This window comes from Phacochoerus africanus, chromosome 8, assembly GCF_016906955.1.
Source record: "Phacochoerus africanus isolate WHEZ1 chromosome 8, ROS_Pafr_v1, whole genome shotgun sequence".
Taxonomy (NCBI): Eukaryota; Metazoa; Chordata; class Mammalia; order Artiodactyla; family Suidae; genus Phacochoerus; species Phacochoerus africanus.
The window spans coordinates 108,256,281-108,282,547 of NC_062551.1; the positions used below are offsets into that span (position 1 = coordinate 108,256,281).

A 26,267-nucleotide genomic window follows, 5' to 3' on the forward strand; every position below is an offset into this window, starting at 1 on the left:
CGTTATAATTGTGTGAGTCATGAAGATGACAGTGATCTCATTAGTAAAAATGTAGTAGGCTGTGATTAATGTTGCTGTTTATCTGTCCCAAGAACTGTCAGCATAACACTGCTGGGGAACACTGCGAGAGCTGCAAAGAGGGTTACTATGGAAACGCCATCCACGGATCCTGCCAGGCCTGCCTGTGTCCTCATTCAAACAGGTACTGTGAAAGTTTGCAAATAATCTATAGAGACAGGAAGTAGTTTGGTGGGTGCCTAGATGGTGGGGGGAGGGTGATGGGAGGAGATGGGAAGTGATTTTTTTTTTTTTTTTGGTCCTTTGTCTTTCTAGGGCCACATCCACAGCATATGGAAGTTCCCAGGCTAGAGGTCTAATCGGAGCTGTAGCCGCTGGCCTACACCACAGCCACAGCAATGCAGGATCCGAGCTGTGTCTGCGACCCACACCACAGCTCACCGCCACACCAGATCCTTAACCCTCTGAGCAAGGCCAGGGATCGAACCCACAACCTCATGGTTCCTAGTTGGATTCATTTCCGCTGCACCATGACGGGAACTCCAGGAAGTGATTATTGAAGGGGATGGGATTTCTTTTAGGGGTGATGAAAATACTCTAAAATTTATTGTGGTCACGATTGCACGATTCTGTGAACATACTAAAAGCCATTGAATCAAACACTGTAAATGGGCGAATTGTATGGTATGTGACGTCTGTCGCAATAAAACAGTTCTGTTAAAAAAAGAATACATGAAAAATGCAAACGGAAGCAGAAACAGGCTCTCCAAGTTGGATGCTTCTGGGTTTTTCCTTGTTCTCTTTCTTTTTGCCATTCCTTCAATGACTAAACAATTAATTATTGAGCACCCACTCTGGGGCTACCCTTCTCTAGGGGCTGGGGAAGCTGCAGTAAAGAAGGCTGGCAAAGACTCCAATTTCACGAGGCTTTCCCAGGAAAATATGGGTGGGGCTATAGTCAACACACTCTATAAACATGCACACCAAAAATCAGAAGCGTAATTTCAGAGAGCGATGGGTTATGCCATTGAGAAAGGATTATGTTCTGGGCAGTGAGTGAGTAGATTCTTCAGAGAGGGTGGTGGGAGGACTTTCTGGAGTTTGGGGGCAGGGACCAGTGAATGCTGAGGTGGAGTCAGCCGAGGCTGTATCTTAGCGATGAGGGTTGGCGGCAGGGAAGAAAACAGACCAGAGGGTGAGGGTGGGTTTGTGGCCAGACCGCAGAGGGAGAGAGGGATCGGGAGACGCCGTTGGTGGGGCAGCCAGGATTCAGAACCTTGCAGGCTAGAGTGAAGCACTTGGATTTTACGGGTTTTATCATCCATATGATGGGAGCCACAGGACAGTTCCGAGCCTCAGAGGGATATTGTCTGCATCATCCTCCAGGCCCTGGTAAGGCCAGGAGACTCTGTCGGTAGAAAGCTACCATTTTTCTTCCATGGTAATCCATGTTGTGTTTGGCGCCCTTGCTAGATTCGTGTTTATTATGTTCACTGGGGGCCCAAACAAAATATAACAGGGAACTAAGTGAAGCAAGATTTGGATTGAAAATCAGAAAGAAGCTGATAAAGCGCCAATAGTGCATAGGCTCAGGAACAAAGTGTGGATTGCCAGGCTGAGTGATATCAGCCAAGTTGGCAGAGAAGTTGGCCAGGTCCTGAAATTACCAGAAGCCACCTGCCCAATGTGGCTTTTCTGGAGATGCAGATTTGAAATGTGCACCCTGGTAAGCTGTCTGCGTGTATTTGATACCCTTTAAACCTGCCCAGTCCTGTGGCTTTATTTGTAAAGGGATCTATCACTTGACACTTGCCCAGACTTGTTTGAGCAGAAGCAAGAGAGAGGAAAAAGCAGCAAGGTTTCCACGGGCTGCTTGGGGAAAGCTTTTCATCTTTGGTAACAAAGCATATTATCATCAAGGTTGGCTTCTAGCTTCTGTGCAATTGAAGTAACACGCAGTTCCTAAGACTTATCAGTAAAACCCTATTTTTATGTAATTCTCCTTGCAGCGATACTAATAATGCTGACCAATTTCTAACTATCCCTTTAGAGGTATAACTCTGTATCTATCTAATTGGCCAAGAAAAACTTCCCAAAGAAGAATTGTCTTACCAACAAGTGATAAATGGAATTATTTTCCCTCAGGTTTATGCCAGTGTGATAATGTTCAATGGACATAGACATTTCATAAGGCAACAAGACTTTTTCATGTTCCATTTGATGTTTCTTTAAAGAAGTTTCTCAAATAGATGCCAGTTTAGAACTAAAAGAAAGGGAATCAAAATTTCAACAGCCTGATTGGAAAAGTATGAAAATTACCAATGATTGTGCCCACAGAAATACCTGGACATGGAGCATGCTCTGTGTTTTAGTTTCCTCTGGGGTTCTGAGGGTCTGGCCCCACTGCCACTTTTTCTTCCCAGAAGGGATTGTGCCCAATATAAAAGAACTTGAATAAACAAGCAGGGGGAAAAAAAATTTTTTTTTTTTTGAAGAATCCGTACTCTGTTCTTTTTTCTGCCTAGACTTGTTGTATTCCTTCCTTGTTATTTCTGGAAAAATGCTGTCGTAATCATCTCTCCCAAAGTGAGTTACTCTACTCTGTCTTAAAGGGAAGGAATGTTTTTCTCTAAGCCAGAAATCAAATAAATGCCTTCAGTCCTTATTCAACCAAATTTGCCCAGTGTCACCTGAAATCATTCATCATCATCTCCACATGTCTTGATGGGCAAAACTTTTCTTCCCATGAGAGGTAGCTGGACCCTTGGTTTCCAAGTTCACTTAATGCAAGTCAGGTTTTCTAGTTTTGTTTTTTTTTTTTGGCAAAAAAGAATGAGCATAAGTAAATCCTATAGATTTATGTTTTTACTGGGGCTGTTTTTCTGTCTTAAAGTTTTGCCACTGGCTGCATCGTGACCGGAGGAAACATGAGGTGCTTGTGCAAACCTGGCTACACTGGAACACTGTGCGAAAGGTAGGCGCCACCCCTCCCGCCACCTCCCCATCTGGCCCTGGGGGTGAGCTCTGCAGGCACTGCTGGGTCGCCGTGGGCGGGGCTCTAGGGGGCACCTGGCTGTGGGCGGGACTCTGCTGGGTCATGAGGCAGAGCTAGGGGTGGGGCTGCTGGTTTCCCTGAGGCTGGAAAAAGGTCTCTTGGGAAAAATACAAGCCTGCTCACTTAATACATCCTTAACTGCCTTCTCTTTCTTCTTTTGTACCTAGTTCAGAAATTTGAGAATGAGGTCCAGTATATCATAGCCCTATACTCTCCAACAAATGCCTCTGGATACCTGCATACCCGTATATACACCTACATACCCCTCCCCACACCTATATCTACATACTCCTAATGCCCTGTAGACTCATCTCTACATACTCCTGGTCCCACATATGCACACCCCTACTTGCCTGTGCATAAACATGCAATGCCACCTACTCCTACGCACACCTATCAGTAGCCCTAGGTATTCCTGTGCGCGCACACGCACACACACCCACACCCCTTACTGCCCATACGACATTATGAACACTTGCAGGACAGTCTGTGTCTCACTCATTTCTGAATCCCTAGTGCTTAGTGTGATACTCTTCCTAGAAGAGGTGTTTAGCAATGTTTGTGAAACAAAAGAGGACATGTTACAAAATGGAAAATACGTGCTTGATCACAGAGGGCCTCAGAGCCACGCTTTAGCTTTTCCTGAACAATAGTTCGTGACTGGCTACTGTGCCTGGGGCCCTGCCGAGCATTCTGAAGGCTATATAGCAGGTACTTACAGTCTAGAGGGGAAGATCGCACACACATTTTTGGAAGAGTAACATATAACAAGCGAAACATTTGAGCGTGACATTTTTATATTTAAAATAACTTTATCCTGAAGTCTGTACGTAATTATAATAGAAAATGATCTAGTACAGGTGAGCAAAGAACTAACAAGCACCACACCTGTGCATTGCCTCTGTACTTAGGCATGCTCACCTACAGTGCTATTCATAATCATTTTACCTACATAAAACCGCTGCTAAAAGCTCCTTGTATGTTCTCACAGATCAGTTCTGTATGTGTAGACTTTTTCTTTTTTAAAAAAGTAGGTTCTTATTTTGCTTTCTGTTTTGCCTCTTTTTTTTCATCCCATTGTATATTAGTAATATCTTTCTGTATCAATAAATATTTGTTGATCACATCATGTCAGGACCAAGAAGTTCCACTGAAGTTCCATCATCTTCCACTGTTGGTTCTTGAGATAGTTTTACTCTTTTCCATTCAAAGCAGCACAAAAAGTAAATCCTTTTAGCTAAATATTTGTGTGCACAAATCCTTAAAATGTAATTATAGAAGTCAATCCCTTGGGCCAAAGCATAGGGGCGTTTTTCAGGCTTTTGATACAGTTTGCAAAATTTCCCTCCAGAAAGATCATATCTGTTTACTGTCCTGCCAGAAGCAAAAGAGCCTGTCTTCAGTGGATACTAAACCTGATAAATTTTAAAAAACATTTGCCAGTATCAGGGAAACATTGTATGTCGATTTTTTCTTTTATAAATTTTATTGGAGTATAGTTGACTTACAAAGCGGTGTTAGTTTTAGGTGTACAGCAAAGAAAATCAATTGTATGTATACACATATCCTTTCCTTTTCAGATTCTTTTTCCAAATAGGTTATTACACAATAGTAGGTAGATTACCCTGTGCTGTACAGTAGGCCCCTGTTACCTGTCTATTTTGTATGTAGTAGTGTGTATATGTCAATCCCAGCCCCTAATTTATCCCCCACCCCACGCACGTTTTTCCTTTGGTAACCATAAATTTGGTTTCAAAATCTTTGAAGTCTCTTTCTGTTTTGTAAGTTCTTTTATATCATTTTTATTAGAGTTCACATACTAGTGATCTCATATGATATTTGTCTTTGTCTGACTTACTTCACTTAGTATGATAATTTCTAGGTCTATCCATGTTGCTGCAAATATGCTACATATATACAATATTATTCGGCCATAAGAAAGAATGAAATAATGCCATTTGTATGTCATTTTAATTTACATTTCTTGTTTAATAATTAGATTGGACTTTTTATGTGCTTATTGACCATTTGTAAATCTTATTTTTAAAATTACTTTCCAGATCTTTTACTCCTGTCTTCTAGTGGAACATTCTTTTATTCTTTTATTGGCTTGTACAAATTCTTTTAGAGGAAACTAACCCTTCATACTACATGTTGCAGATGTACTTCTCAGTTTTGTTTTTCATTTGTATGTGTTTTGGCTTTGTTTTTGTCAATTCTGGACATGCAACAGTCAACTTTTACTGTATTTGTATCTATTCTTTTCTTCTTTAGTGTTTCAGCCATTAGCATCATGCTTATAGAAAGGTTATATAAAGACTTAAGCATATTTTCTTTGAGTAATTTTGTGGCTTTATTTCTTACATTCAAATCTTCATGATGGAAAATGTGGAACCTTTTGATGGTGTTGCATCTCACAGGGAGATAGATTTGGGGTCAACTAGCAAGGCAGTAATTGACCAGGGTTCAAATAACCTTGACTCTTCTAATACCCCACGTCTCAATAATTCCAGGGCTGTGTTGCATGAAATGTACATGGTATTTGGTTACACCAAGAACCACACTCAGTAGGGTGAGACATTCACACCAGAAGAGGCACAGGCAAACTAGACCAGCTGAGAGAATAGCAGCTTCACCCCCTCATGTCATGCTCACTGCAGGATATGTGCTCACTAAGTGATGGGGACAGACTCCCACTGTTTTTCCCCTTAAGCTCATGCTCTCTCACTCTCATCCCTCTTTGGCTAAGTACCTTTCACTGAATTCACTGAAGCTAAATGTGTTCAAAATTTCTATAAAAACTTGAATTCGATTTGTATATTTGATTTCGGTCTTACACCATTATTACTTCTGCGCCATTTCTGAAACTCTAAAATGGCTTTGAATATTTGGTTGAGCAAGGCTCCTCTGGAAACTCTTATTCATATTTTTTTTTCCTGGATCATTCTGGCATGTCGTTTTGATGCATAACTTTAGAAGAGTTTTACCAAATTAAAAAAAAAATTAATTCAACTGGATTTCATAGTAAGGGAGGGCCACTCTAGCCAGGGGTTATCTGAAACATCTTATGGACAAGGTAGGACTTAGGTAGGTCAAAGGTATGACTAGAACCCAGGGGAGTTGGGAGGTGGAGGTGGAAGGCAGCTCATGCCAGGGAAGAAATGAAAGAAAGCTAAGGGTAACTGCCATGGGTGGAAGAGGGGACTGCCTTGTTGTGGGCACCCATGTGTTATGGCGCAGACCTGGCTAAGGGTCTGGACAGTATCCTATGGAAAAAGGAGCAAGCCAAGGCTCTTCTATTTTTCATTTCTGCAAGAGAATATTGCCCATCCTTGCCTCAAATCTATTTTTCATTCTTTCCTTCAATGAAAAATGTATGGAGACCCTAGTATATGCTTGGCACTGTGCTAAGCATTAGAAACACATCAGCATAGAGCACATCAGCATAGACTCTGCCCTCAAGGGTTTTAGAGTTTGTGGTAGAAAAATGTACAAACAAGCTGTTAAAATAGAGGACATAACTGGCCTAAGTCAGGCTGCAACAGGAGGGGCATTGACCAGCCTCTAAGGGTAAGGGATGGGAGGGGCAGCTCCCCTGAGATGGGAAGGCTGGGTCGGCTGGGACAATGGGCTTGGGAGGGTCTTCCAGGCTCCATGATTTAAAAGCTATGGGAGGGAGTTCCCATGGTAGCTCAGTGGTAGTGAGCCCGACTAGTATCCATGAGGATGTGGGTTTGACCCCTGGCCTTGCTCAATGGATTAAGGATCCAAAGTTGCCATGAGCTGTGGCGTAGGTCGCAGACTCAGCTCAGATCCCACATTGCTGTGACATGTAGGCCGGCAGCTACAGCTCTGATTCTACCCCTAGCCTGGGAACCTCCATATGCCGTGGGTGCAGCCCTGAAAAGAGAAAAAAAAAAAGGAAAAAAAAAGTGATGGGGCCCCCACCTGGGAGAGGCTTCCTATTTGAATCCTTCTGTGCTTCTTAACAAACAATGAGGTAGAACATAGCACCAGGCTGGAGGGGACATCCATTTGACAGGCAGCTGATTTGAAAAGAGAAATTCTTCATTAACAGGTTTCTCAGCTTATGCTATGTTCTTCTGTCTCAAGAAAGCAAGCTATTGTTTGTTTGTTTGTTTAAAAAAAATTCTACAGGTTAATGCAATTTTAATGTTAAAATTTTTCATTTGTTAAGCATTTATTGAGCACCCACTCTGTGCCAGGCTGGCAGCACCATCCTGGCACTCGTGGTTCACTATGCAATGGTGGATACCAACCAGCACGGTATAGGGTAAAAAGTAGGAGGATATGGGGGAGCTAGCTGGGTGGGGGAGAGGGGGAGGGCTTCCCAGCTCATTCCGTGCTTGGGGGACACTCCTCCCTGGGTCACTCAGAGCTGCAGGTGACAGATGTGCTCTCCTCTCTTTATATATAGTACCAATGTCATCTGTGAGATAAGGAAGTTTTACTTTAGTCCGTTGTGTTTAGCCACTACTGTAAAGTGAGAAAAAAGGAACAAGTTATTTCTGGTAATCAGTAACTAATGCTTTGCAGGATGAAGGAAGAAGCTGAATCAGACTTCCATATAGAGCTTAATTTTCATAAGAGGAATTGAAGAAATGGGAGCTTGAGGGGTTAAGATAACAGCCGGAGATGATCAGCAGGGACCTAGCCTGATCTTCCTGATTCAAAACCCATGTCCTTTGCCCTATATCACCAGTGTATCCATAGGTAAATTGCCTCAAAGTTCGATGCAGAGCTTCAATTTGGGGAAGAGAGTCAAATGCCATTATGTCCTTGATTCTATCAATTCTGTGGATGATAAGATACCACACACACATTGATTTAATGACACTTTGGTGGGGATAGAGTGGGAGTGGAATTTAGCCCATGAACAGAAACATTTTAACTTATATCCCAGTTCCAGAAACATTAACATGTGTTTATTTTTTGGAAAAAAAAAAACAATAGAAACTCAGAATCAAGGAAATATGATCTTTTACCTTATACATAGGAACTGAGTTCTCATCACTAAGTACTAGAGGCTCAGGCCAAGGTGGGAGCTGTCTCTGATCTGTTATTTAAGCCCCTATGTAATCACTGCAGCGACTGGTGCAAATAAATACTGATTTTGCAGACTTGAAATATATAATAAGGAAATATTAATAAAATCCCCCTTACACAAACATTTGAAATCATATGAATTTACTTTTTTCTTTGAGGTAATTAGCATAAATTAAGCGTGTGTAATTGTGTGATAGCATCAGGAATACCATTCCTGTCAAGGAAGGAACAATCTTGTGTGCGCCCCCTACCGTTCTCATCCAAGTCATAGATGCCTCTGTACGGAGACACATTCACTTTTTTTTTTATTACTCAAATGAATTTATCACATCTGTAGTTGTATAATGATCATAACAATCCAATTTCACAGGATTTCTATCCCACAGCCCAAGCACATCCCCTCACCCCCCAAACCGTCTCCTCCAGAGACCATAAGTTTTTCAATGCCTGTGAGTCAGCATCTGGTCTGCAAAGAAGTTCAGTCTGTCCTTTTTTCAGATTCCACATGTCAGTGAAAGCATTGGATGTTGGTGTCTCATTGTATGGCTGACTTCACTTAGCGCATTCACTCTTGCAAATCGATATCTGCCCCTCTTCCCAGAGAGCTGCAACATCCTAAACAGGGAGCTAGAAGTTGAGAAAATTGGGTGGAATAAATGACGAGTTCCTTGGGTGCTTCCCCTCTTTTTCTGTGTTCTGTGTAGGTGTGCACCGGGCTATTTTGGGAATCCCCAGAAATTCGGAGGTAGCTGTCAGCCATGCAATTGTAACAGCAATGGCCAGTTGGTCAGTTGTGACCCCCTGACCGGAGGTAAGATCGACTCATACCACTGTTAACCTGCATTTATCAAACTGGTATAAACTAGCAGACAAAGAACCCAGGCAAACACTTTCGGGAAGCTTCATGTGCAATTTCAGCTACCAAAGTATCTCCTTTTTTTGACAAGGTTGGGAAGGCTTAGGTAGTCTTCACAGATTGGTGAATAGCTTCAAGTAAGTTTTTTTCTTTTTATTGTAAATTGTTTTTAAAACTTCACTAATTATAGCCAGAAATAGCTCCAGGAGTTCCCGCTGTGGCTCAAGGGTAACGAACCCATGAGGATGTGGGTTTGATCCCTGGCCTTGCTCAGTGGGTTAAGGATCTTTCTTTGTCATGAGCTGTGGTGTAAGTCGGCAGCTGCAGCTCTGATTTGACCCCTCTCCTGGGAACGTTCATACGCCGCAGATGAGTCTCCGAAAAGAACCCCCCCCCCAAAAAAAAGACTCCAGACCCTATGATGTGATTTTGCCAAGATCTCCGTTTGATGTTATAACGTTATCATGTCATCAGCTTCCTTCGTGTGTGTATCTGAGGAAATCATAGTGTTCTTTTGCTCTCTCTTTTTTTCTTTTATTTTTAGGGCTGCACCCATGACATATGGAAGTTCCAGGGCTAGGCGTCAAATCAGAGCAGCAGCTGGTGGCCTACACCACAACCACAGCCACACAGGATATGAGCTGTGTCTGTGACCTACACCACAGCTCTCAGCAATGCTAGATCCTTAACGCACTGAGCAAGGCCAGGGATCGAACCTGTATCCTCATAGGTACTAGTAAGGTTCAATATTGCTGAGTCACAATGGAAACTCCACTTATTTGTTTATTTATTTATTTATTTATTTATTTATTGGCCCTGCCTGAGGTATGTGGAAGTTTGTGGCCCAGGGATCAAACCCGTGCCACAGCAATGACATGAGCCACTGCAGGGACAAAGCCAGATCCTTAACCTGCTGTGCCACAGAGAAGTCTCAAACTTACAATTTTTCTTTTTTTTTTTTTTTGCATTAAAAGTAAATGTGGTTGGAGCTCTCATCATGTCTCAGTGGAAATGAATCTGACTAGTATCCATGAAGACACAGGTTCGATCCCTGGCCTGGCTCAGTGGGTTAAGGATCCAGCATTGCCATGACCTGTGGTGTAGGTCAAAGACGCAGCTCAGATCCTGTGTGGCTGTGGCTGTGGCTATGGTGTAGGCTGGCAGCTGCAGCTCTGATTCGACCCCTAGCCTGGGAACTTCCATATGCCACAGGTGTGGCCCTAAACATAAATAAACAGACAACTAAATAAATGTAAATGTGGTTGAAAACATATGTGTATACCCACATGTGTGGAAATTGCATTACCTATTTGAGAAGCACACATGTGAGTGCCTCCTTGTCGTGTGTCTAGGAAACTTCAAGCTTAGAGTTTTCCTTTGATGAAATTAGATGATTTTTCAGAGGGAGATGAAAGGACATTTCAGTGTAAGAATGCCTGGTGTGGGGAATGAAGACAAGTGGAGGAAGTCAGGAATGTCCAAGGATAACCAGTAGGCTTTCCCGTCCATAGCTGAGAACCTCGAAATTTAGCATGTGTGCTCGTAGTTGGAAGAGAGGATCCATAACGCACAGCATCTGTCACACTCTAGTGATATTTGTCTGCCTCCTCCATAGGGGCATGAAACCACAGGGCAGCAGGGACTTTTTTTTTTTTTTGTCTTTTTGCCTTTTCTAGGGCCACTCCTACGGTATATGGAGGTTCCCAGGCTAGGGGTCCAATCGGAGCTGTAGCTGCTGGCCTACGCCAGAGCTATAGCAATGTGGGATCCGAGCCGCGTCTGCAACCTGCACCACAGCTCACGGCAACGCTGGATCCTTAACCCACTGAGCAAGGCCAGGGATCGAACCCACAACCTCGTGGTTCCTAGTCAGATTCGTTAACCACTGAGCCACGACGGGAACTCTAGCAGCAGGGACTTTTGTGCTGCTGTCTTTGTATTCTTACATCCAGCACAGGGCCCTGGCACAGTGAGAGCTCCAAGGTGCTCGGTGAGCATTTATTGAATGCTCTTGGATGATATTGGAGGAGACGTTAGCAGTTGTGTAGGAGGCTGTCAAATGAAGCCAACACTAATGATTAGGAGTCTTAATTTGGTAAGGATGGCCTGGCCCTTTGTAGAGAAGAAACTGAATATATAATCAGAGAGGCTTCAAGAGCCATTCCTATAGCAAGACTGTTGGGAGATGAGAAAGCTTCCAGAGCAGTGGCTGGGTTGAGGGAGGGAAGAGGGAAGAGCAGGCGATGCTGGGTGGTTGGGTGACTATAGTCTTCCCAAAGGAGCTTTCCTGAGAGCCAAGTGGAAAAGGCCACGAAGGGTGAGTTTAACAACACGCTTTTCTTTGATTATTCCTCATTTCAGACTGCATGAACCAAGAACCCAAGGATAGTGGCCCTGGAGAAGAATGTGATGGTGAGAAAAGAAAGCACCCCCTCCTTCCCAGTTTGTGGGGTTCAGCTCCAGATCCATCAGTCCCACCCTGGGACATGCAGTTTCTAGTCTGGGAAAGCAACCGTGGGAGAAAATGGAAGGAGGGCCACTGGGGTTCAAATCCAGCCTCTGTCGGCTAATAGCTGTATGACCTTGGGCAAATGACCTTACTTCTTCAAGCCTTGGTGTCATCATTTGTAAAATGCTAAAATTGAGGTTGATAATAACTATACCAACCTCATATAGTTGTTGGAAAAATGCTTGTAAATCCCTTATCATGATTCCTGCTAAACAGCAAGCATTCAATACATGAAAACTATTTATTATTTTCCCCACATACAAAATAAGCAAAGAGTAGCATAGACTCACCATTTCTTCTTTTTTTTGCACAGTTTTATTGAGATATAACTGACATGCAACATTGTATTAGTTTAAGGTAATACAACATGATTTGATTATATGTATATATTATAAAATGATCACCACCAATTTTAGTTAAAATCTATCACCTCACACAGTTACAAATTTTCTTTTCTTTCTTTCTTTCTTTTTTTTCTTTTTTTTTTTTTTGGCTATGCCTATGGCATGTGGAAATTCCTGGACCAGGGACAGAACCAGCGCCACAGCAGTGACCCAGGTGGCTGCAGTGACAATGCTGGATCCTTTACCCATTGCACCACAAGAGAACTCCACAAATTCTCTTTAAGAACTTTTAAGAGTTCCCGTTGTGGCTCAGCAGTAATGAACCCGACTAGTATCCATGAGGATGTGGGTTGGATCCCTGACCTCACTCAGTGGGTTAAGCATCCGGTGTTACTGTGAGAGCGGTATAGGTCACAAATTCGGCTTGGATCTGGTGTTGCTGTGGCTGCGACGGAGGTCGGCAGCTGCAGCTCTCATTCAGCCCCTAGTCTGGGAACTTCCATATACCACAGGTGCAGTCCTAAAAAGCCAAAAAACAAACAAAAAAACCTTAAAATATACTCTTTAAGCAACTTTCAAATACACAATATGGTATTGTTAACTATAGTCACCATATATCCCAAGAAGTTATTTATTTTATAACTGTACCTTTTGAGTACCTTTGCCCATTTTCTGTACTCCACTATTTCTTTGTAAAATGCCCCCTGTCCCTTGTCAGCATCTGCATCCCAATCTCCCTTGTCAGCATCTGCATCCTCCCTGGAGAAGTCCAGGACTGGGATTTTTTGCCTGTGATGATAAGTGTGCAGATTAGCTGAGCTGTAGAGCCCAGGTGCTCTGTTTGCGTTCCTGTGGCTCCACAGCCCCCAGCACATCTACCTTTGGTTGTGGCCCCCTATAGATTGTGACAGCTGCGTGATGACGCTCTTGAATGACCTGGCCACCATGGATGACGAGCTCCGCCTGGTCAAGTCTCAGCTCCAGGGCTTGAGTGTCAGTTCCAGGACCCTGGAGCAGATGAGACATTTGGAGACCCAGACCAAGGACCTGAGGGTGAGTACCCTGCAGGTCCAGCACGGTGCCTGGCCCAGAGTAGATCCATGGTGAAGAGATGCGACGTGAACAGGTATTTCTCATGCAGGAAAGGGGGTGAGCTTGGGTCCACTTAAGGCTCAGGGGGCCTGTTCTCCTTCCTCTGATCTAAATGAAGATTAGATTTTTACTGGTGAAAAGTACCAGTGAAGACACAAAACTAACACTCCTAAGTGGACATCTCTTACTTCCTGAATGTTTTGGGGCTCATTTTTCTCATAGTCTTTGGCCCAGTATCTTGCATTCAGAAGACTCAAATATGAATTTGGGTAAAATTGTTCTTAATTCTTCTTTATTTGAATAAATTTTCCAGAGAAACCATGTAGGCCTAGGGTTTTCTTTGTTGAAAACTTTTTTTTTTTTTCCATTTTATGGCTGCACCCATGGCATATGGAAGTTCATGGGCCAGGGGTTGAATCCAAGCTGCAGATGAAGGCCTGCACCAAACGCTTTAACCCACTGTGCTGGGCCAGGGATCAAACCTGCACCTCCTCATCAAACCGAGCTGCTGCAGTTGGATTCTTAACCACTCCACCATGCCAGAAACTCTGAAAGTTTTTTTTTTTTAATAAACTATACAGTCAATTTGAAAAATAGATATGGAACCATTAGGATTATCTGTTACTTCTTGAGTGATATTTGGTATATATATTTCAAATTATTTTTCCATTTCAGCTAAATAACCAAATACAGTGACATAAAATTGTTTATAATTTTTCCTTGTTACCCTTTCAATATCTGCAAAATCTGTAGTGATACTTTCTCATCCATTTCCATTATTGGTCATTTGTGTTTTATCTCTTTTTTTGATCATTCTGGGCCAAAGTTCATCAATTTTATTGATCTTTTTATTTCATTGATTTTTCTCTGTTGTTTTTATTTCCAGTTTCATTAATTTCTTTTCTTATCCATCTATTTTCTTCCTTCTGCTTGCTTTGGGTTTAGTTTGCCATTCATTTTCTAGTTTCTTAAGGTAAAATCTTATTTACTGATCCAGAATCTTTCTTAATATACACATTTAATGCTATAAATTTTCCCCTAAGCACTACTTTAGCTGGATCCCACACATTTAAAATTTTTTTAATGATTTATATTTTTTTCCATTATATGGTTTACAGTGTTCTGCCAATTTTGTACTGTACAGCAGGGTGACCCAGTCACACATACATATATACATTCTTTTTTCTCACATTATCATGCTCCATCATAAGTGACTAGATATAGTTCCCAGTGCCATACAGCAGGATCTCATTACTTACCCATTCCAAAGGCAATAGTTTGCATCTATTAACCCCGGATTCACAGTCCATCCCACTCCCTCTCCCTCCTTCTTGGCAACCACAAGTCTGTTCTCATGTCTATGATTTTCTTTTCTGTGGAAAGGTTCATTCGTGCATATATTAGATTCCAGATATAAGTGATATCATATGGTATTTGTCTTTCTCTTTCTGACTTACTTCATGTAGTATGAGAGTTTCTAGTTCCATCCATGTTGTTGCAAATGGCATATTTTGTTCTTTTTATGGCTGAGTAGAATCCCATTTTGTATATATACCACATCTTCTTAATCTATTCATCTGTTGATGGATGTTTAGGTTGTTTCCATGTCTTGGCTATTGTGAATAGTGCTGCAATGAATATAGGTGCATGTGTCTTTTTCAAGGGAAGTTTTGGATCCCACACATTATTAAATGTTATGTTTTCATTTTCATTCAATTCAAAAGACTTTCTAATTACCCTTGTGACATATATCTTTGATCTCTATTTGATCATAGTTATTTAGAACTGTGTTGTTTAATTTCCAAGTTGGGGATTTTCCAGATAACTCTCTGTTATTGATTTCTACTTTAACTCTGTTGGGGTCAGAGAACATACTTTATGACTCCAGTTCTTTTGAATGAGTTGATGTCTGTTTCATAGCTCAGAACATGGTGCATCTGGGAGAATATTCTATGTACACCTGGAAAGCAGGTGGCCAAGAGGGTATCATGAGAAGTACTTGGGCCAAAAGTGCCCCACAGGCGAGTCAGGTTCCTGGGGTGGGAGAAATGGGGGCAATTCTACCTATAAATGGAGGCTGAAAAATAACCTTGACACTGCCAAGTGCCCATTCTTGGGCAATGGCTTTATATATACGAACCTAGGAAAGCTACGGCCTTCCAGCCAGGACATGGACAAGATTCACAAACTAGGATCTGTGCTGAAATGTGACATTCTCAGCATCGCCATAGTGAACAAGTCCTAAGCCACCAATAGAAGACCTGGTCCTAGACCAGGGGGTCTGGGGTGGGAGTGGTGATAACAGCCAGATCACTGGACACAGAGAATGTAAAGAGAAGAGGAAATGTCCCTCTTGGAAGGAGCCTGCCAACAACGTAATAGATAATAAGAAAGACATGTAACTGTAATAGATAAGAAGATATGTCAATATAATAGATGATCAGAAAGACATGCAGCAGAAGCAACAGTCAAGTGATGAGCTCCTTTTAGAGAAAATGAAAAGCATGGGACAATCTGAAAAAGAATAACATCCAACATGAAGGGACAAGATATTAGAATTAAAAAAAAAAAAAACTCCAGAAACCAAACAGAAAGAGGTAAATATGAAAAGATCTAATTAGGAGTTCCCATCGTGGCGCAGCAGAAACGAATCCAACTAGGAACCATGAGGTTGTGGGTTCGATCCCTGGCCTTGCTCAGTGGGTTAATGATCTAGCATTGCCATGAGCTGGGGTGTAGGTTGCAGACTCGGCTCAGATCCCATGTTGCTGTGACTGTGGTATAGGCTGGGGGCTACAGCTCTGATTCGACCCCTAGCCTGGGAACTTCCATATGCTGTGGGTGTGGCCCTAAAAAGACAAAAGACTAAAAGAAAGAAAAGATCTAATTAAAAATCATGGAAATGAGAAAAATGTACTCAAAGTAAAATAATTCAGTAGATGAGATAAACCTAAACTAGACGTCATGAAAGAGGCTTTGGGGAAAGTTTAATAAGTGCTTTTGGAATGAGGGCTGATTCTAAAGAATTAGTGGCTATGGTTGAGTATATACAGCAAAAAATAATGGTAGAAAAATTGGTCTTTTCCATCCCATTAGGATAACTTTAGTGCACGGTTTACAGGCTTAATATGGGCACAGGGAGGAAGCCTTTATGTTTTCAGAGGGAAGAAAAGTCCACTTAAGTTTCTTTGATGTCATCAGTAGAACCTTGTACTTTTTCAACCAAGCGAAGTGAACCAGCATTTTGGAATCCATCCTATGTGCCAGGCCCTGTGTTAAGTGCTTTGCTTAAGTCTCACAACATCCTCTGAGGAAAACAGTGTTATATTTAACAGGTGTGTAAAAGCTAAGTAACTTGCCTACAATCACACAGCTAGGATGTGGTGGTTCTAGAATTCAAACCAAAATGAAATTCTAAAGACTGCTTTACCCTCTATATATTTCTTATACACACGGTCTGCTGATACTCTTCAGAAGGACATGCCTCAAGCTTCCTAGAGGAAAATTTAAATAGAACTGTCTTCTTATAACATCATACAAACACTGAAAATTCTGTAGGGATATGTATGAGAAGGCAGTTAACTGTTTTGAATGGTCCTGTGTATGTGACATTTTATAATACACTAGCCTACTTATCACTAAAAACAACCTATCAGTGGAGTTTCCATTGTGGCCCAGCAGAAACAAATCCGACTAGGAACCATGAGGTTGTGGGTTCGATCCCTGGCCTCCCTCAGTGGGTTAAGGAGCCGGAATTGTCATGAGCTGTGGTGTAGGTCACAGACATGGCTCGGATCGTGCATTGCTGTGGCTGTGGCATAGGCTGGCAGCTGTAGCTCCAGTTTACCCCTAGCGTGGGAATCTCCATGTGCCGTGGGTGCAGCTCTAAAAAGCCAAAAGTAATAATAATAATAATAATAATTAAATAAAAAAATAAAAACAACCTAGCAGTTTAATATTACAATCCCCAGCATACAGATGAAGGAGATAAAGCCCAGTGAGTTTATCTAGTAAGGGGTGGACCAAGGGTTTGGACCTGAGCTGGAAAGCCTGTGTTCTTTTACCCAAGGCTGGCTCTCACATGCAATGAGAGGTAATAGTATTGCTTTCTCTTGTAAAATTTTTCATGGTATTAACACATTTTTTTCCAAAAAATTGAAAATTATTACTATTCCAGATATTATGTGTAGCAGTGTTACCCTCTAAATGTAAGGAGGCAGTTCAGTACCCTCAAAGGGCAGGGGACTTGGATTTGGGGCCTGAAGTAATCACTGGTCATCTAGACTGCCATGGCATGGATGAGTTACCCAACTTCTTTGGGCTTCTGCTTTCTCATATTTTCATATTAAATGAGGGTTCCAATTAAATGAGCTCTGAGTTTCTCTCCTGCACTTTAATTCTTTGAATTTAGTGGTTCTCTCAATAGAGTAGCCATAGGCACTCCTTTTTAGTATTATCAGGTAAAATATAGGTTTAAAACAACTGCCTTTATTACAGCATCTGGAAATTAATACACCAGATAAGTGACATCGCTCTCATCTCTGTAAGGTTAGATCATTAATTCAAGTAAAGTAGCTCTTGTTTCTTTACATTTTTAAATTTTACTGCTTTATTTTAGAGCCATATCACCACTTACATCAGAAAGTAGATTCTTAGAGTTCCCACTGAAGCATAGTGGGTTAAGGATCTGGAGTTGTCTCTGCCACAGCGTGGGTTTGATTCCCAGCCTGGAGCAGTGGGCTAAGGATTTGGCGTTGCTTTAGCTGTGGGATAGGTTGCAGTTACGGCTCAGATTTGATCTCTGGCCTAGGAACTCCCATATGCCATGGGCGAGACCAAAAAAAATATTTTTTTTAAGTAAGTAAGTAAAAATTAAAGAAAGTAGATCTTCATGCAGTCTATTTCAGAGAACTGTGTTGTTTTTCTGTGGGCCAGCATTGGTCTTGCCAAATGAATCTTTTCATATCATCACCAGGCTTACCAGGTCGCTAAGACTTACTCCAAACTTCTAAAGTGAGATTAACTTTGTATTTTACTTTCAGAACCAGTTGCTCAACTACCGTTCCACCATTTCAAGTCAGGAATCAAAAACGGATGGCCTGGAAAAAGAACTGAGTAACTTGAATCTTGAATTTGAAGCTTTTCAAGAAAAGGTAATGTGTTAGGTCAATAACATTGACCTTTTTTTTTTTTTTTGCATTCAAAATATTGTTAGTTTTGCCCCCATCAACTTAATTTGTTGCTCATAAATTTGTTTTTTATATAGGTTCAATTAAATTCCAGAAAAGCACAAACATTATATAACATTGTTGATCGGGCAATCCAAAGTGCGGAAGAGCTGAACACAAAGATTAAAAATGCCATCTATAATGTGCACAGTAAGAAAGTTACTCTGATTAAATATCTTTTATTTATTTATGTATTAATAAGTATTATTTTTTCTAATATAGTTGGTTTACAGTGTTCTGGCAATTTTCTGCTGTACAGCAAAGGGACCCAGACATGCATATATATATGTATATATACATTCTTTTTTCTCACATTATCATGCTCCATCACAAGTGACTAGATATAGTTCCCAGTGCTATACAGCAGGATCTCCTTGCTTATCCATTCCCAAGGCAATAGTTTGCATCTATTATGATTAAATATCTTTTATATTGCCTTGCAGCATTTTGTTGTACACTGAATGAATTTCCCTGCAAGAGTTCACAGTAGTGAGAAAGATCCTGTAGTGATACTGAAACCCCAATATGAACCCTCCATAAAAACCTGCCTTTTTTTTTTTTTTAAAGTAGTCTGCTGGAGTCCAGAATTCCCAGCTTAAAAAACTGCTTGATGTTTTCCAGTTCTGATGGAGCAGATCTCTGGGACAGGCGGAGAAGGAAACAGGGTGCCATCAGGTGATTTTTCCAGAGAGCTGGCTGAAGCGAAAAGCATGATGGAGGAACTCAGGAGCCGCAACTTTGGGAAGCAACTGAGAGAAGCAGAAGCTGAAAAAACAGAGGCTCAGCTCTGTAAGAACTGTCCCAGATTCTTGCATCCGGTTCAAGCTAATTGATTTGAAATACAGTGTGCAGAGTACGATATTGTCACCCTGGTGACAGGTGGAGGGGCTCATCATTGCAACATATATTCCCGCTAGAGCATCATGTGGTAAAAATACATCACCCCTCCAGCTTACCAAGACGTCATAGAATAGAACATCTGACCATCAGGCAAAAAAAAAAAAAAAAAAAAAGGATTCTTCTTCTGAGATGTTAGACATTATACTTCTTTTTCTTTTTCTTTTTCTTTGGCTCTTTAGGATCTCACCGGCTGCATATGGAGGTTCCCAGGCTAGGGGTCTAATCGGAACTACAGCTACTGGCCTACCCCACAGCACAGCAACGCCAGATCCGAGCTGTGTCTGTGACCTACACCACAGCTCATGGCAATGCCGGATCCTTGACCCACTGAGCGAGACCAGGGATTGAACCCACAACCTCATGTTTCCTAGTCGGATTCGTTTCCACTGCGCCACGATGGGAACTCCTATACTTCCTTTTATCTCCATTTTCAGTCTTCTTTTATTCAGCTCCATGCAACTTTCTCATTATATTATTTTTTTAATGATCACCTCATTACCATTGGGGTCTTTGAATTGCACTTGATATTTAGCACTACTATTATAAAAAGATGGATGGACTAGAAATTAACCAAATATATCTAAGGTTTTGATAAAGGAAAATGCCTCATTAGCTGAAAACTAAGAAACAACAGTTCGGTGTATATTTTTCCAAATACTGATCTTTATTTTCTAGTGAAATGACGTTCAATGGTTAATTTATAGATAGTAGCCGTTCTCCTTTAGCATTTATGTTGCTTAAATTTAGTACTAATCTTGGCTTTGACCTGCAAGCAGACAGTATTAGTCATAGAAGGGACATGCACCTTATACTCTGCAGATCAAGTGCAAGTCCCAAGCCTGAAACTTGTCACCTAATTTTTCAGACTGTCCATTTCCTTATCTGAAACCTGAGAATGATAATTACTGTTTTCATGTGGTTGTCGTGAAAGTTACATGAGACAGTGTGTGCCATGCATGAGGTAACATCAATGTTAGTTTCCTTTCCCATCCCCTTGCAAATTCAAGGAAAACCACAAAATGAATAGGAACTCAGTTCTCATTCTATAGTTCTTATAACTTAGCTTCAAGGTACCCAGTTTTCAAGTGGAAAACAAAAAGGTGATGTGTTACAGTGCTGAACCGGATAAGGAGCTGGCTGGAAAAGCACCAGGTGGAGAACAACGGACTTGTTAAGAACATACAGGATGCTTTAAATGAATACGAAGCCAAACTCAGTGACCTCCGCACCACGATGCAGGAGGCAAGTGCCCAAGCAAAGCGGGCTGCTGGCCTCAACCGAGACAACGAGAGGACTTTGGAGTCCATCACGGTGAGTTCATGGCCAGAGTCGGCACAGTGTCATTAATGATAAGGACAAAGGAGCAGGGCTCTTTATTGTTAATACAGTGGCAGAGCCACGAGGAAGTAAATGCAAAATCGAGGTAGTTCCTACTTCTTGGTGGCCAACAAAGATCTGAACTTGAACCACAGAGAAAGCAAAGCAAATTGCTACGTGGGGGCTGATAGAAAACTGGAGAAATAACGTTGCCAAGCCAATGGGAAATTAAACTAATATTGTTGTAATTCATTTAAAATGTATGTTTTAAATAACTGACTTTCTATGGCATATGTGTAAACATCATTATCAGAATCACCAGCCAAGGCATTTTTTTTTCGTCTTTTTTTTTTTTTTTTTTTGCTATTTCTTGGGCCGCTCTCACGGCATATGGAGGTTCCCAGGCTAGGGGTCGAATCGGAGCTGTAGCCACCGGCCTAGGCCAGAGCCACAGCAATGCTGGATCTGAGCCACGTCTGCAACCTACACCACAGCTCATGGCAACGCCGGATCGTTAACCCACTGAGCAAGGGCAGGGACCGAACCTGCAACCTCATGGTTCCTAGTCGGATTCGTTAACCACTGCGCCACGACGGGAACTCCAGCCAAGGCATTTTAAGCCATCACCTGATTTATAGGAAATAAGTCAGCATACAGGCCACATGCAGGAGTTGCAATGAAAATTTAAAGCTCAAGACTCTATAGTATGTATGTCAATGGCCAACACTGTAGGCTAAAACAACAACAGAGATGTGAGGGGTGATGAAATGATGGTAAGATCAAAGTGGAATAACATAGGACTGACTCCCCGAAAAGAAAATAAATAATATCTTAGCAGATGGCAATACAGTGAACTCCCAAAGCCTCTTCAGAATCACTGACTATGCCAAGGGCAAGGGAGCAGGATCCAGTTTTATGGGTCTCTGAACTTTGGCAGCCTCCCAGCCTGGCATCCTCAGGTCCCATGTGCTTGCTTGCTTTCTTTTCTTTTTTTTTTTTTGTCTTTTTGCCATTTCTTGGGCCACTCCCACGGCATATGGAGGTTCCCAGGCTAGGGGTCTAATCAGAGCTGTAGCCACCAGCCTACGCCACAGCCACAGCAACGCACTACCCAAGCCATGTCTTCGACCTGCACCACAGCTCATGGCAATGCTGGATCCTCAACCCACTTGAGCAAGGCCAGGGATCAAACCCACAACCTCATGGTTCCTAGTCTGATTTGATAACCACTGAGCCATGGCAGGAACTCCCCCATGTGCTTTCTGATTGGAGACCCCCTCCATCCTCATTGAAACCAGCATGTGGAGTGTGCTGATGGTTGGTGCTGGTTCACTTAGTTAAAAATCCCTCATTCTGATCCACTAATCAGAGCTTGATTATATGTCCACCTGATTGGCCTTGTTGGCTCCAGCGTAGAAACCTTCTCCAATGTGATAATAATCGCTTCATTGGCCTGAAGTTTGCAGAAACTATGACAACACACCCACACTCCTGATTTCTCATGGCCTTGAAGTTGCCTGATGACCTTTAGGTTCAAGAAAACATTCTGACTTCGAAATTACTTCTATGCTGTTTTCCAGTAAATATGCCTGTGCCTTCTGACAATGTATCCTGCGTCTCAAGCAGATATTCTTTTTCTCTCCAGAAACAAGTTAAAGAAATGAAGTCCCTCCAGAGTGATTTCACCAAGCATCTGACCATTGCAGAGGCTTCCTTAATGCAGACGAATACTGTCTTGCAGCTAATGAGGAAAATCCATGAGGTAGAGGCAAAACTCGTTCTTTAGAAAATTAAAAAACAAACAAACAAACACATTTAAACTTTATTGCAAGGAAACTATGAGATAGACTAACCAATTGTTTTCTCCAATATATGTCTCTTAGATGGAAGGAAGTATACCAAAATGTTATCAGTGGTTGTCCCTTAAGGGGAGGGGTGAATGATGTGTCTTCCTTTTTTTTTTTTTTTTTTTTGCTGCCCTACAGCATATGGAGCTCCAGGGCCAAGGATCAGATCAGAGCCACAGCTGCAGCCTAAGCTGCAGCTGTGGCAACACCAGATCCCTAATGTACTGTGCTGCACTGGGGATCGAACTCTTGTCCCAGCACCTCCCAAGATGACACCAAGCCCATTGTGCTGTAACAGGAGCTCATGATGTATCTTCTTTATATCTGTCTCTATTGCCTAACTTGCCTGCAGTGAGCAAATGTTACTTTTGTGATAATAAAAAAGTGGTAATGCTATTTTTAAAATACCAGCAGAAGACATTTAGAACTTGTAAAAGATAGACAATATTTATTTATTTATTTATTTATTTTTTGCTTTTTAGGGCCACAACCACGACATATGGAAGTTCCCAGGCTAGGGATGGAATCGGAACTACAGCTGCCAGCCCATGCCACAGCCACAGCAACTCGGGATCTGAGCCATGTCTGTGACCTACACCACAGCTCACAGCAACGCTAGATCCTTAACCTACTGAGAGAGGCCAGGGATAGAACCCGTGTCCTCATGGATGCTAGTTGGGTTCGTTTCTGCTGGCCCACGATGGGAACTCCCAGGTTGATAATATGTCATAGCAACCCCTTGGACATTGTGAAAATATCTTTTGTGATGGCTATTTCTAAATCAGAACAAGCATTTTGACTTGTAGTTATCATACACAATGTAATAGCATGCTTTTATGAAATTTATTAAAGTAGGTACCCACCATATGGAAAATGTTTTTTTGAAATGTGTGATAAAACTTGGGAGAATATTATCGGTGTCACTATCTAAAGTAACCAAAGGAGTATGATGTGGTGAATAGGCTCAGAAAACGATTTCTTATTGTTGCCTCTATGTCATTTATGACAGAGTTTAAGAAAATGACATTCCGTGCTTTGCTTAAATTGACACTGTCTCTTGTTTACTTGGAAAAATAGGAATATAAAAAAACAGCTGCCACTTTAAATGAAGCAAGACAGGAACTGAGTGACAAAGTGAGAGAACTTTCCAAGTCTTCCAGCAAAGAGCCCCTGGTGGAGGAGGCAGAGAAGCACTCGCAGTCTTTACAGGCACTGGCAAAGCAGCTGGAGGAGTGAGTGGCACGGCTGGGCTCTAACCACAGGGGCTCCTGGAGCCTGGTGGGAAAGCCTCCTGGGGAGCTGGGTCTCCAGACCAGGGTGGAGAGTGGCACGCTGGGCCCAGGTCCAAACTGACTAGCAACAGGGGCTGATTCCCAGCTGCATCCTTGGGGCAGAGCTGCCAAGCCTGCAGCTCTGGGACTCCGTTTGCCACTTAAATTGGGAAGGTTCAGGGGCTCAGCCGCAGGCAGGGAAGCTGCTAGAGCCCCTCTCTCTTTTGATCTTCCAGGATCAAGAGGAACACCAGCGGGGATGAGCTGGTGCGCTGTGCCGTAGACGCTGCCACTGCCTACGAGAACATCCTCAATGCCATCACAGCGGCGGAGGATGCGGCTGACAAGGCAGCCAGGGCATCAGAGTCTGCCCTCCAGGTGGGCACCTCACCATCTCGTTCTCTCCATGCACCATCGAGACAGCTCGTTTTCCTACTTTCTTTCTGTGTGCACTGAGGACTAGAAAAAAAGCATTGGAGGAGTTCCCGTCGTGGCTCAGTGGTTAACCAATCCGACTAGGAACCATGAGGTTGCGGGTTTGGTCCCTGGCCTTGCTCAGTGGGTTAAGGATCCATCGTTGCCATGAGCTGTGGTGTAGGTCACAGACACGGCTCGGATCCTGCATTGCTGTGACTCTGGTGTAGGCTGGCAGCTACAGCTCTGATTATACCCCTAGCCTGGGAACCTCCATATGCCACAGGAGTGGCTCAAGAAATGGCCAAAAAAAAAAAAAGAAAGAAAGAAAGAAAAAAAGCATTACTTATTTATTTTTTAGATCCTTTTATTTATTTTTAATTTTTTTATCATACTGGATTTGCAGTGTTCTATCAATTTCTGCTGTACAGCAAGGTGACCCAGCCATATATACACACACATACACATTCTTTTTCTCATATTATCTTCCATCATGGTCTATCCCAAAGAGATTGGATAGAATTCCCTGTGTGCTGTATAGCAGGACCTCATTGCTCATTCATTCTAAACATAATAGTTTGCATGTATTAACCCCAAACTCCCAGTCCATCCCACTCACTCTCCTTCCCCCTTGGCATTATTTTAGATCAGAATTTGTTATGTAGAATAGACTTGAACTTGCTCTAGATAGGAGTCATTTCTGTATTTACTTGGCTCTTTGATAAATGTACCCCATTTTTAAAAATCGTTTGTTAAAATAGAAATCACACTGATTATTGATTTTGAATCATTGATTTTATACTCTGCTTCTTACCGGATGTGTTTTTATGCTGTGATTATATTTACATTTACCAAAGAAGATGGATTTTTTTTTAATTGTCTTTTTAGGGCCGCACCCATGGCATATGAAAGTTCCCAGGCTAGGGGTTGAATTGGAGCTACAGCCACAGGCCTAGGCCACAGCCGTAGCAAGGCAGGGTCTGAGACACGTCTGCAACCTACACCACAGCTCAAGGCAATGCTGGATCCTTAACTGAGGGAGGCCAGGGATCGAACCTGCATCCTCATGGATACCAGTCAGCCAGTAGGGTTCATTACTGCTGAGACACGAGGGAAGGCCTATGACAGATTTTTGTATACAATTTCATAACCATTTATTTCCCATCGTTTGTCTGATAACTGGTCATGTCTGAGGAGTCCTATGGGATCTTAAATGCACCATATAATATTCTTATATCTAAAAATAAAGGACAGATTATTAAGAGAATTAAGAGACAAGCTTTGGAAGGTTGAAGATTTTTATCTCCCAAAGAGTTAAAGCAGCTCAGCTCTGTTGGCCATTATTGTAGAGTTTGTACAAGTGACAGAAAATGAGAAGGTGTCACATAATTTGTCATTATGTGAGCAGAGATGGTCTGCCTCCCCAAGCCACCATGTCTACCTAGGGCCCTAACTGTATCTTTTAAGGAGCAGTCTTTTTAAACCTCCTGCTTACCTTCCAGCCTTATTCTTTAAAGATTAAAGATAAGGGCTTTGGGGTGGGATGAAAACTCTTAGTCTGTATTTTCTAGGGTATAGCACACGCTCAAGTGCTGATAAAAGCTTTGCTTTCAGACAGTGATAAAGGAAGATCTTCCAAGAAAAGCTAAAACTCTGAGTTCCGGTAGCCATAAACTGTTAAACGAAGCCAAGAGAACGCAGACGAAGCTACAGCAAGGTATTGGAGGCTGGGATGGGGGCTGGGATAGTCAAGGGTGTGGAAACAACCTATGAGACCAGGGGAGGCAGCTCCGGAAGCAAATGAACTTCTCGAACCTTGGGGTCCATGCAGAAGTTACTTTGTACACTCATGGATTTGATGTTTCTACCCAATATTCTAACATATACCAAATTTACTGGAACCTCATGCATCTCAATAAATCTGGAGGTGGATGGGCCTGTTACGGCCTGGCTTTCTTTAGGTTTGGGGTGGGAGGTGAAATTCTGACTTTAATCCCATGTGCCCATGGCATTTCTACAACAAAACAAAGGACCCACATGGCATTGAGGTATGTACACTGCTGCTTTCATATTTAAGGCCCACATAATTCATTTCAGGTTATTAGAGTAACTGCTTCAAAAGGCCTTTTCTTTTTTTTTTTTTTTTTGCTTTTTTAAGGGCTGCACCTGTGGCATATGGAAGTTTCCAGGCTAGGGGTCAAATCAGAGCTTCAGCTACCAGCCTAACACCACGGCAACTCGGGATCCCAGCCATATCTGTGACCTACATCACAGCTCATGGAAATGCCGGATCCTTAACCTAGTGACTCTGTGTGCTCTTGGCCTCTGTAACTGCAGGATCTGTGGGTC

General features: G+C 42.2%; 1 protein-coding gene across 2 annotated transcripts in view; it reads left to right on the forward strand.

Moving 5' to 3' along the window:
• LAMA3 (laminin subunit alpha 3) overlaps window positions 1–26,267 on the forward strand; it is a 254,743-nt gene that overhangs the window by 184,608 nt on the left and 43,868 nt on the right. For both annotated transcript variants that reach the window (XM_047793935.1, XM_047793936.1), the window contains 13 exons: window positions 93–202; window positions 2,912–2,992; window positions 8,845–8,951; window positions 11,358–11,408; window positions 12,751–12,902; window positions 17,984–18,094; window positions 18,208–18,319; window positions 18,791–18,958; window positions 20,184–20,380; window positions 22,032–22,148; window positions 23,311–23,465; window positions 23,741–23,882; window positions 25,533–25,635. In XM_047793935.1, the coding sequence (XP_047649891.1) occupies window positions 93–202; window positions 2,912–2,992; window positions 8,845–8,951; window positions 11,358–11,408; window positions 12,751–12,902; window positions 17,984–18,094; window positions 18,208–18,319; window positions 18,791–18,958; window positions 20,184–20,380; window positions 22,032–22,148; window positions 23,311–23,465; window positions 23,741–23,882; window positions 25,533–25,635 (1,606 nt within the window). The remainder of the gene's footprint in view (window positions 1–92; window positions 203–2,911; window positions 2,993–8,844; window positions 8,952–11,357; window positions 11,409–12,750; window positions 12,903–17,983; window positions 18,095–18,207; window positions 18,320–18,790; window positions 18,959–20,183; window positions 20,381–22,031; window positions 22,149–23,310; window positions 23,466–23,740; window positions 23,883–25,532; window positions 25,636–26,267) is intronic.